Consider the following 20,610-nt stretch of genomic DNA (forward strand, 5'->3'; position numbering starts at 1 on the left):
CCTTTCAGCATCCCTCCCTACTACCTGAAACTTGGCACGCGTCAACATTCGTAAATATAGAACAGCTACTTGGTTTCTGGATGCCAGTGAGCCCTTAACCACTACCGAAAACACTGAAAAACCTAGTGTGCGCGTCACTCTGACTTTTGTTCGATGTCAACAATTATTTCGACTTGTCAAACATTTCGGTAACAACCTGTTGGACAGCGAGTTTTTCCAAGTGAGAGTTGAATTGGGGACTTTTTCAATAATTTGTGTGCGCGTCATTCGCTGAGACATTGAAACTTTGCTGAGATAGATCGGAAGAATGCCGCGAGCTTTTCTCTTGACTCACAGACGGTACCATTTTCAAGAAGCGGAACATAAAGGTAGGAGCGCTTTTGATTGAGGTATTACGTAATTTTAGCACCGCTTTAGTAGCCAAGATCTTGAACAAAATGCTGCTCTGGTTCGGCACAGAAGTTTGTGAATCATTGATATTGCAAGTTTGACGTTTCTTGAGAGTTTTCTTATTATAGTCTGGGGCCATACGCATGTTAGTTCATATCATGGTAAATTTTCGTTATGTGGACACCCGGCGATTTTGAGAAAATTTTTGACTGTACTTACGTATTTTGATGCGTAGATTACGAATCCAAAAGAAAAAAGTGGCACTCTCCCTTATTTAAAAAGTTACGGCCCTTCAAAGTTCAGAAAAGGGCAACTTTTCAGCCTTCTTTTTCACTAAATAAACTATTTAAAAACACAAGCATCTATTCACTAGGTCACCTTTACACCTTATTCGTCCTTCTTTAACACTTTTCACTTCAATAATCAACATTTTTCTTATAAAAATGTTAAAAAATGTACGGAGCTGCTTTTTGGTTACATATCACTGTATTTTACGTTTTTAAGGTTAATGATATGGTTGGTACGACTGATGCAGTCCATATTCCTGAAGTAATTCAAATGTTTTTACCTTCACTCTTTAGATCGTAAATTGGTTTTTGGTGGTGTATTACGAATTTGAAATAGTAGGCGACCGCAAATACCAACCGCTTTTTTCTGAAATGTCACTAGTAACTAACCTAAAAATAGAATGATGTCACCAGGAGAAGCATTCGTTTTTAAATTAAGTTTTTTATAAGAAAAATGTTGATTATTGAAGTGAAAAGTGTTAAAGAAGGAGGAATAAGGTGTAAAGGTGACCTAGTGAATAAGTGCTTGTGTTTTTAAATCAAATCAAATCAAATCAAATCAAACTTTATTCATCCATTCCATAATTGTCATTTTTTACAGATTGTTACAAATAATATAGTAATATAATATAATATAATCCTGTACAGAGGTTACCTAAGCATAAATGCTTGTAGTGCATATCTCTGTACAAGGAAAACAAAAAAAAAAAATTTAATTGTATTTAATGTTGGGAGAGGTGCAAATTGATTGTGCATAGAGGATAGTTTTTATATATATATATATATATATATATATATATATATATATATATATATATATATATATATATATATATATATATATATATATATATATATATATATATATATATATATTGAGTAGAAATGAGTTAACTTGAGGAGCGCTTTTTAATTTTTTTAATTTTTTTTTCCAAGTTTTTTTTCCATTTTATGTTTTCATTTTATTTTCATTTATAGGTATATTTTATTTCCATTAATCAATTGTTTTATTTGGTGTTTGAAGGAACTGAGTTTATATATTTTTTTAATTTGAAATGGTAGTTTGTTATATAGTTTCGGACCTATATAAAAAAGGCTATTTTGGGAGTGACTTTTTCTAAATAATGGTATATCAATTGATAGTGTCGTAATAAATCGGGTTGGGATAGTTTTATTGTGATTTATTGTTGGTTTTGTATTTTTATGCATATATAGCAAGCATTGGTGCATATGTAGTTTGTTGATGTCAAAGATATCTAGTTTATTTAGTGAAAAAGAAGGCTGAAAAGTTGCCCTTTTCTGAACTTTGAAGGGCCGTAACTTTTTAAATAAGGGAGAGCGCCGCTTTTTTCTTTCGGATTCGTAATCTACGCATCAAAATACGTAAGTACAGTCAAAAATAGGATTAGCTCGCATTAGTTTCTAGTTTTTGGTCGGTCGGTAACTAAGCGGTTCGGCGTGGGTGATTTGTTCACTCACTCGAATTGACTGCTGTGTTGGTCGGTGGTTCAAGCCCTAGTCTGAACGATCGATCTTCACTTGCTATCGTCCAACCCGTGTTAGGAATCACACGTTAAAAGGTAAGACCTCGTTAATCCTTAGCTCGCACAAGTTTCTACTTCTGAGGGTTGTCGTTCGTAGGGGAGCGATAGCTGGTTAACGGAAAAACAGATTTTTCAATCTTCCTCTTTGAAGATGATCACTTGGTGATCGAAACACGTGTCGAACTGTCAAAAATAACGATTTGGTGTTGGGAAAAAACTCCAGTAATATTCATTACTACACCAAAAGTTCCAAACAGTGCATCATAAGTACACGCAACGATTTGATCTTCCCAATCATTATTTTCAAAATAGGAGGGACCGGGAATGGAAGTCACATTTTTTGTCTTTTGCATTTTTAGTGTTCTTTTTTATAGATTATCAATGATATTTTTCATTAATAGTTAGTGTTTTTATACTCTTTTGAAGAAGAAATCAATTTTTTTTCTCCAACGTCATCCATAAAGGAAATAAAACAATTCTTATAGAAAAGAAAACTTGTGACTTCTAACCCCTTGCCGGGGATGGTTGTCACAGTATCTGGGGTAGGTAGTCAAGTAGGTAACATCCAAGAAGAGAAAAAATGTGTCTCATTCGTAGAAAAAAAAACATATTTGCTCCAAATGGATGACTTTCATCTGGTAACTCAAATACCAAAAATATAAGTCCATTATGCCGCAATATTTGTGGACTAAAAGTACTCATCCCAGCGAAATTATATTCAGTCATAAAATTCAATGAATATGCGAAATCACAATTATGGCCAATTCGACCTGATAGTCTGGTATGGCAAATGTAATGCTATTTTTCGAATATCCTTGGAAGATGAACTGAAATGAATACTTGAAGCCATAAGTATGTATTTTTCCAATTCTTTCTTCTATTTGTCGATGAAGATCTGCCTATACCTTTGATAACCAGTTTTTGTTGATGGTATTGATAAAACCGTGTTGCTTACTTCTTCAACAGAGAATTTCCACAAAACCGTGTCAGAGTGGAACAATAAAGAACCCCAAAATAACTTCTCTTGCAGCATGCAGTATCACTGCGTGCTGCAAGAAGATCAAACTGATCTTCCTCTTGAAGATGTTTCCTATATCAGTTGAGGGTGATGATGCGAATTGGGGAAGTTCAACGAAAGCAGGTAGATATACTAGGTATGCCTGACATTAAGTAATAATGTTGGTGATATTATAATGATAATGACGATAATGAAACTCAGCAGTTCTCTCACTTTAGATGGTGAGGGGATTGAAATATGTTATCCTGAAGATGATAAAAATATAGCAATCATATTTGTTCCTTATCTTAGCTCAAAAATCCAGATAAATGTGTGCTTCTACCAGAGGTTAGCCTTCAGAAAGATTAAAAGAGCCAGAACTTCTGTTCCTTTCATCTGACAAACATTTGTCGTATGACAATTATGAAGAAGAGGTATATACGTATGATACGTTGTGACAGAGCTCCAAAAACTTGATATTATGAATAATTCGACGTTCATAGGGACCCTCTACTCATTATACAGAGACTGGGATATTTCACAATTTTTTTATGAATTGAGACAATATTGAAGTTTTTTTAGGAAAGAAAGTTTTTGACTTTCTACTACTTCATCTTGTATCAAGACTTTCTTTCCCAGAAATTAGTCACTCCTAAAACCCTTCGAATTTGTTTTAGTTTCGAAACTGAACAGGAAAATTGAAGTGCATTTGTAGACCAGTTTGTTTCATTTGGTACTTCTACGATGATTATCAAACGGACGTTTGTGATCAATACGTATTTGGCTTGGTGCTTTTCAGCCACCAACATACTCGTGCTGCCTCCTTTTCTGTAACGAAGTGATAATTTGAGTCCAGGCATCCAAATCCAACCTAATTTTTCACATCATGAGACTGAATTTAAAATTATTGAAATGCACCGTAAATAATATGATTAATGAATCTGGGACTAACATGTGACTTCAAAAATGATTGGCTACGGAAAATCGACTAATTACGAAAATTTGACACGTGTAAATTAATGATTCCAACTGTTAAATGACAACCGTTGCCAAAAATATACGTAGTTGATGATTCCGATACTGAATATGAAGGTTTATTCGGTCGGATAAAAATGGAATTGCGTTAAAATTTAAGTGGGATATATTTTGTGTTCCAATGAGTAGGCAAATTATGAATCACTTATTGATCAGTAGGAAATGAACCTCGCCAAACTATTTCTTTCTATATTTTCGCCAACTGTCATAATATATTTAACGTGAGTTTGAAAAACTGTTCACCAGTAAGCATATTTTGACCTTCATTGACACAATTTCAGTATATATCCAGTACTTTCCAGTTTCCAAGGTATTCCTACTGTTTATCTTTGTGATATTCCTCAATCTAGAGCCTATAAATATAGAAGGTGTCAATTTGGAAGAGTTTGCCGGAACACGAGGGCTAAACACATTATTTGATGCTGATACTGATACTTTTTCGTTTTCTTGTCATATTGAGCGTGCTTACTGTGTTAGGAATCAAACGTTAAAATATAAGACCTCGTTAATCCTTAGCTCGCACAAGTTTCGACTTCTGAGGGTTGTCGTTCGTAGGGGTTCGACAGCTTGTTAACGGAAAAACAGATTTTGAACAGTTTTTTTTTAATTGATTCCACATTTATACGTTGTGTAAAGTTTTGAATAAATCACGTCTGAATTTGTGGAAACTGGTATTTTTTTTCTTTTTCTGGAATAAAACCGAATTAATAAACAAAATACTTGGCTAAGTAAGTCTACACAAAAGCAATTCGAGACGTTTTTCCCATTGATAAGATAGATAATCAAAATTATGGAGCTTTAACGTATTTTGGACAACCAACGGAAAAAGTGGCTTCATTTTTGAGGAACCGAGATATTAAAATTGCATATAAAACAAGTAATACTTTGGGAAAGTTAGTTAAAAATAATAAAGACAAAACATCCGAATTCGAGAAATCAGGAGTATATAAATCAAAGTGTGGAACGTGCCCTAAGGTATATATTGGTCAAACTGGCAGGATATTTAGGAATCGAATCCATGATCATCATACGAGCTATGTAAATGAGAAAACAAATTCAACATATTCAAATCATCTTCTAGAAGAAAATCACATCTTTAATGACACATTTCACAACTTCAACACTCTAAAAGAGTGTGGAAGTTGTGAAATGTGAAATTGAGAAATGAGTTACTTCTGAAATTAGAAGATCTTGATCGCCCAAAATAACAAAGGCCCCTGAGTTATTGAAGATCTTATAGATTCCAGAAACTCTAGCTGTCCTACTTTCTGTGAGTTTGTCAAATGAAGAAAAAGACATCCGGAAATATATGAATAACTTTCGTGACATCTCAAATTAGCCTTTTTAAAATGTATACCAAAATACGTCGTTTCTTTTTCAGATTTTTCATTATTTTTTTCACTCAAAATGAGGCATGAAGCATGCTACTAAAAGAGAATAGAAGACAGTAGCATATGTTTGTAAAAAAAGGTGACGTCGTACGAGTTTTTTTTTTACAGAAATGAATTGCTGAAACTGTCAATTTTTAAACAGTTTTGACTTTTGAGGTTCATCAAAAACTAGCAGAAGCCTTATAAATCAATATATATCAGAGGAATCAGAAGAGCTAGAAGTATTTGCTTCGACGGTTTATTAACGATTTTTCACATTCAAGGAAGGGTAGTGATAAAAATCTTGGAATTTTTTATTGTGATGAACAATCATGAAAAAGACGTTTGCTTCCTTCTTCCTTTGAAACTTCAACTTTTCCATTGTAGAATTCAGAACCAGAATATCTAACTTATGTCAATTTATCCAAGATTGTTCAATTACCCCGTGAATTAAAATAGTTTTTGTGTTCCATCTAACAACATTTCAGTATTCATTTCGTTGAATTTTTCCCTGTTTCATGTAAACATTATTAAACATATCTTAATTCTTCACTCCATGAGTTTAAGAAAAAACGGCAGCAGTCTAAACACAGATATTCTTCACATATCGTAAAATCGTTATGATTTATTGGGTGTAAAACGAAGCGAGGGTTAGTAACATCCATAAAAGGAAGAAATGCTTAGTCATTAAATTATGAAGTTAACATGTATTAGAGCTAAGTTCTTCAACGTCTACATAATTCACATTTTTTCTTGTGCAGCTTTAGAATATGACTCTTTCAAAAAATCAAATCACAGATGTTCCAGATTTTTCATTTTAAATATACATTTCTCTCAACAATGATGTGTGGTGGTTTTGTCCATTGATTATGATTACGATATACGAGTAAACTACTTTCTTCATAATTTTGAAATAGTTTCAAATCTCTTTCCACATAGATAAAATTTTAAAATTAACCTGTCGGAAGTTTCACTGAAATAAATGAAAAAAGTCATCAAACAAGTATTCAACATACAGTAAGAAAAGCTCTATCCCACGTTTTCCTAAATATTTGGTAGCATTTCACAGGTTATTTTTCCAAATTATACCACTATTGCATAAGTAAGAATATCTGAAAAAGTATGTTGTGGTTAAGAAATAACAATTTTTGGATAATCCCTTAAACAAAACTCCAGTGCTGTTAGATCTGGCAATTTTGGAGGCCATTCTCTCCTACTGATCTTGGGGAAACTGAAAAGTCACGTATAGAAAGTGTCACCCCGTTGAGAAAATGATTCTCTAGGAGTTGATGCCCGTTTCCAACAAGCGCAAACCAAATAGAGGTAGGAGTCAACAAGTAAAGATAACAGAACCAGCAATAGTATTTTGTGGAATCTTAGCCCATGCATTCAACTTTTCTGGATGCTGTACTCTCTCAATGGCAGTCTACAAATCATTTCAGTCTCTGTGATTATATCTGACGTAACCATGAAAACGATTGAAACAAGTATGGCTCTTCCATACTTGATTATTTTCAAAATTATATACGGCAATTGAAATTATCTTTATTGAGCTTTTGTAATGGATGTATTTCATCGGAATAAATCCTCAAAATACTACTACATGGAATGTTTCATCTTTAATACTAAATACTAAAGTATCCATCAGTTCAAAAATCAAATTCGTCGCAGAAAGATAACTGGAAATCTAAAAAATTACTGTCTATAAAATCCTCATGAAACCTGTCAGTTATGAGCTTATGTTCTAACAACAGGTTTTCCATATCAATATTAATGCAATAAAAGTTAGTGTGTTTGTGAAGAGGTTCAAAATTGCTTCGAAATTTTGTGTCCCTTGACCCATTTTGAAAACAAAATCGACCTGTCTCTGGATTTGGAATGATCTCTTCCACGCAAACCATTCCAGGTGGACTATTATTGTGGACAAACCACTATAAAACATGCATAGATAGTTTTAATTTTTTCTAAAGTACTTGTTATGCTTTTCAGACAAGACAGACTCGTTTTTTAATCAAAATAATCAGTCTGGAAATCTAAATTCGAATGTGGGGGCCACTTGTTGGCATAAATTTTGGCAAACAGCCCATAACACCTAACAAGAGCCCCTCCTTCTGGCCCAATTGCTTAAATTTACGATGGGTTTGACGTCATTATTATCCTGACGTGTCCAAAACCACGAAAATAAACTTTTCTTTCAAAGAATCACATTCAAATGTAAATATATTTCGAAAGTTTATTTTTTCATGTTGGTTTTCTTTTTGTAGAACATCTGGAATTTCCACTTTCAGGAGACTTTTCAAGTAGGTGAAAACTAACCACCATTATTGAGAAAAGCCCCAGGAAATCTAAAAAATAATACTGGGGTGTGAATATCTTATTAATGTAGGATATTTTGTAGAGAGTGAAATAAAGCCGATTTTAGGCAGATATGAAATACGTCTATTTTATAAAAAATAGATATAATGCAGAAAATTGTTACTAGAAGAGACAAGAAACATAATACAGTCATTGAAAATATATAACATCTAGATGTTGAATAAGTAAGAAATGATATATTAGCAGTAATACACCCTCACAAAAAGTAATGGTAATAAATAACTAATTATATAAAAGCTTATATACCAAAATTTTCACTACATAGGACAACATTTTTTTGGAAGTATCAAAAACAGAAAATGGAAACGGGACCATTATGATCATGTTGCTTTGAAAAAAAAGTCGACTATTATTCTCAATACAAGAGGAACTCGCATGCATTTTTGTAATATCTGATTTGTATGTTTCAATAAATTAGAGTGGATATATTAGAAAAATGAAAACATAAAACTTGTATAAAGGCAACAATTTCCTGAACTAATTACACAAAAAATAAGCTTATGTTATCCGAGAGTAAATAGCTTGTAGAAGAGAGCAATGTTATGGCCCTGTCTAGGTAGAATTATGATAATTGTTCATTAAGTCAAAATATTACGAATATTTTTTATTTTCAGTCACAGTGAACATTTTCTGTTTCCAAATCACCGAATTTATTCATTGCGTTATAGAAGTGTGTTTATTTGTACAAGTTAGAGTGATACTACTCCCACAGATTTCAAATCTGGTAACATCTTCTCAATTGAAGTTTGAACCATCTAACTTCATCTTTATTCACGTTCAAACCGATCGAGAACTAACTCAAGCCCCTTTTTTTCCAGCCCTCAGTCCTGAGCACGACGTCAGTCCAGCTGAACCAGCAATAGACTCCCACCTATCAAGCAACAGCTCTGAATGCCCTGATGAGCTCTACAATTTGACGAAACTAGCAGAAGTTGCTGTTGCGACGGGTCAAATTTTAGAGCATCGCCGTCTTCATTCCCCATCGAGTACCATCGACGATGAGCCACCTTCGTTCACATATACACATAAACTCTTCGATAAATCTTCTAGAACTCCGAGACCACATCTAATAAAGGTAAGGGGGATTTTAAGATTTTTAATATTGGCGCATTCGCCATAATATTAAAAAAATTAATTTTCTCTGTAATGCGTGTCAATCAATCAAATCTATGGAACGCCGTTTTACTTTTTATTGTCACAAATATTCATTCCTCAATTTATTCAACTAACAATTTATTTGTTTGAATTTAATTGATTCATGTATTTGTTGGACACATTAAAAACGATTGTTCACAAAATGTGTTCTATTTTAAATGACACTTGATTTAAAATGTTACATGAATTAATTTGTTTGATGAAAAGTTGCGAACAGTTATAATATAAATTTTTGAAAGTAAATGTTTGTTAATTCGACGCTAGCGTCGAGCGGATTATTGCAGAAGCTGAGTTTTTGAATCTGGCAACATGATAGTCTAGTGATAGTAACACAATATTCCGTCCGACCGCAGCGCCGAATAAAAATTATCAACAATCGATTTAATTCATGTATCACCTAAAAGCAACAATCAAAACAATCCATTTTTACAAAATACCAATAGAAAGTAAAACGGCGTGCCATGCAACAATTAAAATAATTAATTTCCACGCCGCTTTACTTTTTATTAATATTCCTTTAAGAAGAATTGAATTATTTTGTTTATTGAATTTCAGTGATAGATGAATTGAATTCATGATTCATTGTTGATGATTTTTATTCGGCGCTGCGGTCGAACGGATTATTACCGTACTATGATCAATGACATACATATTATATGCAGTTATGTAGTTCCACAAAAATACGCCCGACGTCAAACAAATTAATTCAATTCTTTCCAAAGGAATAATAATAAAAAGTAAAACGGCGTGCCACGCTGTTTTACGGCGTTTTGTCGTACTATTAATGAACTAGCATGTTGCCATATGTCACACTTAAGGTTCTTGATAAATCCGCTCGATACCAGCGCCGAATTAAAATGATCAACAATCGTTTTAAATGTATTTTTCAAATACAACAAAGTTTTTAAATCATCAAAAAATTTAATTCTTTGTCAGAAACTAGCTTTTTAAAAAAATTGGTGAAATAAAATGATAGTTGCTTGAGAATGTTTTGCACAAAAGTTGTAACCAAATTTTAAATTGAATGCATTAAAGTGAATGTTGGAAATATTCAACAATTTCAATAAAATTTGAATATAACAATCTTTATTATTCATAGAAACATATTTAGCATGGCAAGTTAATTTGTTATATTTTTAGACAAACAAAAGTCTATTTTTATTACCAACAATGTTTCATGGGAAAACTTTGACAGTCATTCAAATATATTGAAATTTTATTCCCAAACGTACTTTTAGAAAGTGAATTTGAAGTTTCTCTATAATTCGACATTCATATAAATAACTAACATTTTATTCGAAGGTCAAAATTATATGCGGAATTGAAACGTTTGTTGAACTTACTCGAATAATACATTCCACTGAGTGTTGAATAAAAATGTTTGTTCATTGCTGAGTTGAACTATATGTATATAGATTACTTTTCAGCATAATATATAGTAAATTGACGTTCCATTTTCCAATACTCTGTAACAATATTTGTAAAGTTATTTCATTAGTCTTTTCCATTCAAATAACAATTTCATTCATGTAACATTTTAAATCAAGTGTCATTTAGAATAGAACAAATTTTACGAACAATCGTTTTTATTGTGTCGAACAAATGCATGAATCAATTAAATTCAAACAAATAAATTGTTAGTTGAATAAATTGAGGAATGAATATTTGTGACAATAAAAAGTAAAACGGCATTCCATACAAATCGGTTGATATTGTCAGTCGCACAATTTTTCCAGTGAAACCATTTTATATAAAGTGTGGCCAATACCTGTGGCCAATACTTACTTTCTTATTTCAAATACAAGGCCCTGTATATTATTCCCTTGGTTTCTTCAGGACCTTCCACACACGTTTCATGTGTGGGAATTGTTTAGGAAATAACACGACCAATGAACAAACAACAGTAAAAATATGATGAAATGACAGGGTTTTTTTATATTAACGTAAAAGTTACTCCTAATGATTTTCTGGTCCTTTAGGACCACCTTTATCATCTTTCTAGTAGGCTGTGTTGTATGAACAATCAATTTCAGATGCCGCCACAGAACAATTCTACAGAAAATAAGTCGGGTGATCGTGGTGGCTATTCTATTGTTTCTTTTCGATCATATGGCAGGAAATCTATCATTCAGCCACTGTTCAACTGGAAAAAAGTAGGGTGGAAATAGTCCATCTTGTTAGAAATGAATAAGTTCGTCTTGCAAAATGATATTACCATCAGTTTCCCAAACTAGTTGTTATTAAGGGGTGTTTTACGTCTTCAAGCAGATCCGAGTTGTATTTTTTCAATGAATGAAAGTCCTATGGTGGTATTTTCGAAGATATCAGTCTGATAGTTCAGTTTCTCTGAATACTGTGTGTGACCATGCCTGAAAAGTCACGAATTTTTATCGATTCAGTAGCAACAACTCTATTTGTTAACATGCCCATTGAAAAAATACGTATGCTCATCAGTATGGTGCAAAATATTTTGGTTTTGATTTATGAAATCTGTCATTGTCTCACAAAATACATGTCGTCCGTGGAAATCGTCAACATACAGTTATTGGAGAATGTTCATTTCATATAAACTTGATTCAACTTCAGTAGTTCGAAAACGTTTTTGGAAATTTCGTTCGCATTGTCTAACATAAATACGAGTATATTCCGGACACAATCTTACAAACTCGAGATTTCTCCATCTTGTTCACAATCCACATGGTTCTTAAAGAAGATTTCTGTAATTGTTTCTATTTTTTCATCAAACTATATGATAGTTACTAATTACTTGATTTTCTGATTGTTTGATCTGGGTTTATATCAATCTCTACGTAAATATGAGGCTTTGTTTTCCAACTTCTGGATTGTATATGTGTTGAAACCATAATTCTGTCCTATCTGTTTCAATATCCCTGCCTAGATTATTGGCAGACAAGTACTGAAAAACATTGCTACTAAGGCCAACGATTGATTTACATCACCAACCTCTGTTCACAGACTGAAGAAGATCCGAAACAGCAACCTTTCACATTCGCTCCAAAACCCCCTCAGCTTCCTTCGCCACACTCCACCACGCCGGACGCATCTTCCCACCCGTCATCCACGTCTCCCGCAGAGGGTCACGAACACGAATGTACCGAGTGCGGCAAAAAGTACAGCACCTCCAGCAACTTAGCTCGTCATCGACAAACCCACAGAAGCCCGGCGGATAAAAAAGCCAGGAGGTGTCCCCATTGCGACAAGATTTACGTGAGCATGCCGGCTTATTCCATGCATGTGAGGACACATAACCAAGGGTGCAAGTGCCTGTATTGTGGAAAGTGCTTTTCGAGACCGTGGCTGCTGCAGGGGCATATTAGAACACATACAGGTGAGTTTTAGAGAACTGGGTAGTAGTGTTTTAACTTCAAATTGACTACATTAAAACAGATTGCTGTCAACAATGGCTATCAATCATTTATTATTCACAAATTAACCACCTTGGTTAGTTACCTTATTTTGATCAAAATATGTGAACCGTTATTTCAAAATTTATATAAAATACCGTGCCTGGTACGAAAATTTCATTTGAATCTCAGAATGATTTGAGGAACTTTCTAGTATATTCCAAAGACAAAATTAACAAGTTACATAGAAGTGGTGTCTATAAGCTTGACTGTTCTGATTGTTCCGCATCCTATATAGGTAGAACCTGTAGATCTCTGTTGACTCGCATTAATGAACATTAAAGAAAACCTGAAAAAATCTGCATTTGGCCACCACATTGAATGTCACAATCACAACTTTAGCCCCAATAGAAATTCTAAAATTTCACATAAAATTGAGCTGAAGATTTTCAAAGAACTTTCCAATAGTGATCACTGCTTAATTACTCAGGTAAACTTAAACAGAGATTTTCTCCCCCTTCATAGAAGGATTATGAAATGTAATTAAATTAATTAAAATTTATTATCAAAATACTTTATTCTATATTGCCTTCTTCACAGCAACAAATTTTTTTAAATCCATAATGGATCACTCCTCACTCCTCTGTCCCAAGTTTCCCTTCTTTCTTATAATACCTATTTTGACTGAACCGCAATGCATCAATCTAAAAATGTATTTCGTTGGTTATTAGCCTATTGTGTTTTATATAAATCAAATATTACAAATGTACTATGTCCTCGTAAGTAACCATAAACAATTTTTCACAAAAACTTCCCTTCAATTATATCATTTACTTTCAGGTAGATAAGCACTGATGATGAGGAAAGTCGAAAGCGGTTTGCAATAATTTTATAATTATACACTTTCATATAAAACCTCTTCGATTCATTCAGTACTGTTTTAAATCTTTATTTTCTGTTGAAAAAATGAGACGCAAATCTTCTATACTTCCATGTGAAATCATTAGAGTTTGCATATTTTCTCAGAACATAATCTCCTGAGAAACATTTTCCTAACTTTTTATTTGAACTGAATTTAATATCAATTATATGAAATTTTGAAAAAGCTCGCCAGTTTCTACAGAAACACCTTCAAGCTTCTAACTTCAACCCTGTTGCGGAACCAACCTCTGCAGGGACACACAGCTGCCTAATAATAATAATATTTTTTGAGTTCTTTAGGACATCCTAGTGTACATAAATATATTACCATAAAATATTCATATTACAATGATCCCAAAAATGTTTAAACATGTAGATATACATTACAAATATATTACAAAACAGACAAAAATCAGGGGTGAGATCTTATGTAGTGGATGTGTTTTTATTGAGTTGGAAAACATTTATTGAATCTTTCAACGAAAGTGGGAGTTTGTTATACTTATTCAAACCCTTATAAGACGAAAATTTCGTTGTACACTGTCAAGTTAGTTTGAGGAAGGTGAAATTTTTGAAAGCTACTCACTCATGTTAATTGGTCATGGATTCGAGATCTAGATAATAATAATCTTTATTATTCCAAGAAACAGGAATGTTTATAACAAGGATAAAATTTAAAATGATGGTTAAATAAATTATTTCAATACTAACATATCAATTAAATGTACCGTACATAAATACATAAATACAAAAACATATATACACATATACATACATATACACACTTACATATTTAAATAAATACATGATTAAATTATAATGGTGATTAAAAACAAAAATGTAATATGGAGATCAGAATTTTAATTAGAGGAAGAAAGCCAAAACTTTTTCAATTCCGATTTGAATTTTGTTTTTTGATTTATTTTTAGTTTCTCTGGGAGATCATTATACAGGGCTATTCAAATTCGTTTCTGTACATGGGGATCTCGTAAACGATAAGAGATAGAGTGTCGGTAGAATCGTGACAAAGTTGTGTATTTTAGAGACCTATTCAATGATGTAAAGAAATCGAATATAGCTCTTTTGGTTCCGAAGATATACAGGAAAAACCAAAAAATCCCAAATTATTATTTTGCCTATATCTTTTTTATTCGTAGACATATTGAAAATTAACCGACACTCTATCTCTTATCGTTTACGAGATCCCCATGTACAGAAACGAATTTGAATAGCCCTGTATATTTTAACTCCTAAATGAAATATTGATTTCTCCCAAATTTTGAGCATATGATTTAACTAGTAGTTTTTTGCTTGTCTTGTATTATATAGAGAATTCTTCAAAAACATGTTTGATATACTGTTCCACCTATTAACTTGTAAAATAATCCTCATTTCACGATTCTGTAATTTTTGAAAAGCCGATACATCATTATGTCAAAGAGTATAAAAGACTGGCACAATAATCAAAATGGGGTTGGATTAAACAATTATATAGTCTAATTTTTGAGTACATCGGAAGCTGAGTTGAAATTGAAATTTTTCTATATATATAATCATAAGTATCATACATTTGTATTATATCATACCACGAAAGTGAGACCGAAACTGGAAGAACTGAAATCAATCTCAATAAGATAATTCAACTATTCAATCTGGGTTCAATCATGTCTAGAAGAAAACAATTGAATCACTGGTATCCACATTGATCGAGTTAAATGAATATTTCAATAGTTCAGTCTCATCCCAGTCGTTTGGATTGAAATCAATCTCAATTTTGTGTGAAATATAGTGATCAATCACAATTCAATTCTTCAATCTCCCTCTAGTTGTGGTTGTCCCAGTCCAATGCATAGAGCCATCATTTGAACATTTAGTGAATGCAGTAAAATTCTATTTTTTTGGTGATCATTTCCCTCATTGCATAAAGACTATAATTATTTCAATTCGAAGGGAAACGTTATTCTGAATTTCAGTGATATCCAAATGAATACCTACGCGACGTATTACAAGGCACGATAGATTGCAACAATGAAATCCTGTTGTTGAAAAATACTGATTCAGTCATATAGGTACTCTATTTTGTATATATTTGAAACACATATATTTGTTGGAAATTAAGATTGAGGCAATAAATTTGGGAATTGATACTTTGTGTGAGGCGTTCAGCTGAGAATATTTCAAAAAATATTATTAACAACTACTTCTCAAGCTACAAATAATGAATAATGCCCCTGACCTGTTTCATATTGTTTGTTTTGGTAACTAAATTGTCAAATCTCAATACAGTAACTGCAGCCGTACTGTATGTGTTTAGTTGAATATGAGTTCAGTTATTTAAGTTTTTTTTCAATTTTTAGATTCTCTATCTGCTTGAAATCCCAGAATTTTAGTTTCAAATGGAGTTGAACTCAATCTAACTGTATTTCTTTCGTTATTGATCACAACTGTGTTGAAAATTATAGAATGAATATTCGATTTAAGACTAAAATTCGCATCAATGTTCTAGTGTCAACTTTTATTAATCATATTTGCAACAGATTAGAGATGCCATTTGTTGAAAAACTGACCATTGTTATCGAGTTCCTATAACTCGGATAATGTAAATTTTGTCAAAATAGTACCTGATTAAATTCCTGAATGATAAAGGTGCGTTGAACACCCTTTCTGAAAAATTTACCATTTCTGCTTTCTATGAGTTGTGACGTTATTTCTACCAGGGAGCAAGATGATTGGTACATGCAAATTGTACATCACTTGGCGATGTAATTTTACTGTGTGGTACACCAGAAGGAAGAGAGATATTCAATATCCTACTGTCATACTTGCTGTCATCCTTTTTTCTACATTTCTCTCAGATCCACTTTCTTCAGCTCTTTCAAATCTGAACCCATCTCCCTTTTCCTTTGAGTCGTCGCGTGGCTGCGACTGCGGAATCAATGCTGAGAGTTGAGGAACTCCTTGGATGTATTATGTAGTTGGGGAGGTGAAGAATCGGAATTTTCCTTCGAGTTTATATTGGTCAAACGATAAGAACCTTCTCCAAGAGAAATAATGAACATAGTAGTAGTTTTTTGGATGTGAAAACAGATTCCACTTTTCTAAATCATCTTTCGACAGAGGGCACATTATATTTGGGAGAGGAGGGTTTTGAACTCAATATTTTGGAATGCTTGGCAACTGATAGTTTGACGGTTTGGATATTTTCAATAGCAATCGTCCCCACCAGTTTTGACCATACCATTTTTGTTCCAGGTGAGAAGCCTTTCAAGTGCACCATCTGCAACAAAGCCTTCGCCGACAAGTCTAACCTGCGTGCGCACATACAAACCCACTCCAACACCAAGCCCCACGTCTGCGGTCGCTGTGGAAAAGCCTTCGCTCTAAAATCCTACCTGTACAAGCACGAGGAATCCTCCTGTATGCGCATGAACGGACGTCATGGGTCTCGAGAAGCCACGCCAACGCCTGACAAGAGCGTCGCATCTCCGACGCCAGTGATCGTCTCGGTCGTACCCAGACTGGCCGACAGCGTGATCAAAGGGCCCGACAACCTCATAAGATCGCCGCTTTTGTACAGATCTACAGTGATATCGCCGAATCCTGAGAGGATTCTGTATTCCACGATCAAGCATCCTACAGTGATCCTCAACGGGGCCAGGTTTGGGGGAGGCCTGGGGCTTCAGGAGCAGCCGATGGATTTTTCCTCCAACAGGGACCGGCAGAGCTACGGGCAGACTGCGGAGAGGGGGTATTCCTTAGGGTTGGCTATAGCGGTTTGAGAAGGTCAGGTAGAGGTAGATTCCTGTTCTGTGGGACCATGACAATTCCAAGAGAGGTTTGATTTCGTACCAAAAACTAACCAAAATTCTATGTATTGTAATTTAACGAGGATGATTCCGAGAGTTTTGAGTATTTGTAGTTTTAAACTGAATAAATTTGACCAGAATATTGTATGTGCATGATTATGTATTGTGGAAGGTTCTCGAGGACCTTGAAGTAATTGGAGATAAAGGAGAGGTACTCAACTTAAACTTTGTTGAGTATGTGAATGTTTTATGACAGTACGGTATCTGGACAATCTACAAGGTATAAAGGTATGAGAATAATGATAGCTAACCTGAGAAGGTGGAAAAAATGGCCAGCATACAAGCAAGTGAAGTTAACGAAGCCTGAGTAAGTGAGGTCGATGAGATCTTCCCCTACGAAGGCGCCATTTTTGAGAAAGACATACAAAGCTTATGAAGGGTGTTTCTCAAATATACAACAAAAAAATTAAGATAATATTCCATCGACTATTCTGAAGATACTTTGTCCTTTGATGACTTTCAATAGGAATCCAATCTTCTCCTCATCGACTCCCTAACTCTTTCAAAAACACCAGGATCGTTTCTGATTGCGTTAAACCCAGCAAATTGAATGTCTGCAGGCGTTTGTAGTAATCGGAGTGTTGTTGATAGATACTAACGGAATTGTTAGTTTTTGCATTACTTGGTAGGTCCAGTGTAGTACGCTATACTTTTATTTCGGCTACGTCCGTCAAAGGACGAAATATCCTGAGAATAGTCCAAAGAATAGCCCCTCAATTTTTTGCTGCATGTTTAATAAACACCCTGTTTGGACATCTCACTCAAAAACTAGTGTATAGGTCTAGAAAAGGAGGCTCACATTAAATATATATCCCACCTTGAGCATCTAGCCTCCAGAGGTATATGTCCTTTATACTCCTGAGAGAAAATAGTTTGATTGGTAATCAGTTTTTCAGAAAATGAATCTATCACAATCTCTCTTTCCGTTTTTCCGTTGAACACCTGTCGCTGAGGACTAACGAGGTATTACCTTTCAACGTGTGATTCATAACACGGGTTGGACGATAGGAAGTGAAATTCGATCGTCCGGCTTTGCGGTTTGAACCACCGGTTCGCACAGCGGTCGTCAATTCAACCTGCCACCGTCCCAGCACGGATTTTCACTGAACGGGCTATCTCGCGACTAGTTTCGCGACTGATCAGCACTAAACATAGTATTTTAGCTAAGACTTTGTAGATTGTCCGCTGCTTGTACTACTATCAATTCCTTATAGCAATTTTATATAGTATTTATGACGCTTCGCAAGGTGTGCCTTATAATTTTAATGGATATCAATATTCTCATACTGTGAATTCTTCAAGTGCCATTGGAAATGTGTATAATAAGAAGCTGTCTTTGATGGTGCTAACCCTTAGTTTACAGTTAGTAATGTCCTAGCGGCAGCTGTACTTAAGTTATTTCTCTTAGGATCTGTAAATATTATCCGTGTCTGCTTCGAAAATATCTCATTAGGTAAGATTCATTCATTTGTTGTTTATGAACCTACCAGTAATATTTGACAATAGGAAAACCTACCTACTGCGCCATTTCTGTAGGAAATCCTACCTACTGCGCCATTTGTGAAGAATCAAATATTGCTGGTACTCAAATCGTTATCCGTAGGATTCGTTTGTAACCTTTTTTCGTTCGCTGATAGATCATCACCTGCTGTCTAACTGTAATTTCAGTTAAGATATATGAAACAAATGACGTATAAAAGCCTACAAATCAACTCATCATTCTCCTTTCGAAAGAAAGATGCGTATTTGTATCCATATAAACCGTCTAGTATTCCTTATGTTTCAAATTCTGATTGCTTGTCTTTCTGATGAAAATCCAGTAGAGTAGTGATGAAAAATTGCTTATATAATGTTTGAAGAACTCTGAACTTGACACGACTGTTTGAAACTATGTTATGTCTGTGAAAAAACAATTCACTGAAAGATTTTAGGATTTCATTTGATGCTACCGAATAATAATTCATTTTTCTGTTTCAATACGTAATTGTTATTTCCTTTGATTCCATCTGAGAACATTTATGTTTTTCAAATATTAAATTTACTAGATTGGATATCAGGCAATATGACTTAAAATTGATCAAAATGAAATCCAGTTCAAGAAATGGACACATTGAAGTATCCACATTATAAACATAAAAAAGGTCATGATTGTATTTCCTACCTACTGCGCCATTACTCGTAAGAGTGCAAATTATTTTTGTAAAAAGATTTTTTCAATTACTAAAGTGGAGGTGATCTATTTTTCGAGCTTCGAAAAATTGTCCTATTATAAGTGTGGCAAATATCGTACTATTAGCCGATAAACTTTATTTATTTTTCTGTCTCAGAACTGTTGGGTAGTATACCGGGTGTATTTTGAAAATATCACGGTATTGCCGACAATAGACGGGAGTGTAGCTAGTCGTTTGAACGCCCCCCTGACAAACCTTTTGGTAACAGTGGGGGGTGTGCTAAGTCAATTGCGGTTTAAATTTAAGTTATTTATTTGCTTTTTTTACTAACATGTCCAAACGAAAGTTTATTGTAATTTAAGTTGTTTTAGAATTTTTTAATGAGGTTCGTTCTGATTTGATGTATAATATTAGGTAACTGAAAATAAGGCACACAAAAATCCAATAATTTCCTTTGAAGTATATATTTTTCAATCTTGTATATAATATGAAAATATGGTTTGTAAATAAAGCTAACAGTGTTGATCTTTGATGATGGTTCTTAAAATTGAGAAGTCGAATATTTTGTTAAGGTATAAACTTCGCAGTGAATTTGAACGAACCTTTTTTTGTATCGGCTAATGATACACAAATTTCCTAGTCATTATCTTTAGTGAAACTGATTTAAATTTGGGGTAAAGAATATGTAGACCTAACTTATTCCTGGAGGCCGGAATTGTGCAATTTTTACATTAAGATATTTTGGTGTGCAAATATACTAGATTTTACAATTCATAGCATTGTATTCTTGCCAGTTTTTGATGAATAATTATTTATTGTATAGTCTTATTAGTCATTCCTCTTCTAACAATGTCTACTTGCAGTAAACGTATATCTGCAGAAGTGTATTTTCTAAATTTGTGTACTTTTATACAATATATGTTTCAGAAAAGTTATGTATTTTATTTGCCTGCTGATTTTTCATGTTACGCTTGACGAAAATGCTGCTTTATTTTGGACGGGTCATAGACTTGATGTGTTCTATTTTTGTAGACTTTGATAATGTTTCAGAGACTTCCACACAATTCTTGGTTAGAATTTAAAAAATAGTTCAAAGTAAACTCAATAAACTCTAAATAATGCTTTAATTCACA

The 20,610-nt window shown here is 33.7% G+C and overlaps 1 protein-coding gene across 1 annotated transcript; it reads left to right on the forward strand.

Annotated features, from left to right (window-relative positions):
* Positions 1-72: 72 nt before the first annotated feature.
* Positions 73-17,389, forward strand: LOC141482743 (uncharacterized). Its single transcript, XM_074176537.1, has 4 exons — positions 73-368; positions 8,818-9,074; positions 12,131-12,503; positions 16,693-17,389. The coding sequence occupies exons 1-4, from the start codon at positions 308-310 to the stop codon at positions 17,217-17,219; spliced, it is 1,218 nt and encodes a 405-aa protein (XP_074032638.1). The 5' UTR covers positions 73-307; the 3' UTR covers positions 17,220-17,389.
* Positions 17,390-20,610: the final 3,221 nt, after the last annotated feature.

Source organism: Leptinotarsa decemlineata, unplaced genomic scaffold (assembly GCF_025532065.1).
Source record: "Leptinotarsa decemlineata unplaced genomic scaffold, Ldec_3_MD MMD2_tig00001719_RagTag_RagTag, whole genome shotgun sequence".
In the NCBI taxonomy this organism is placed as follows: domain Eukaryota; kingdom Metazoa; phylum Arthropoda; class Insecta; order Coleoptera; family Chrysomelidae; genus Leptinotarsa; species Leptinotarsa decemlineata.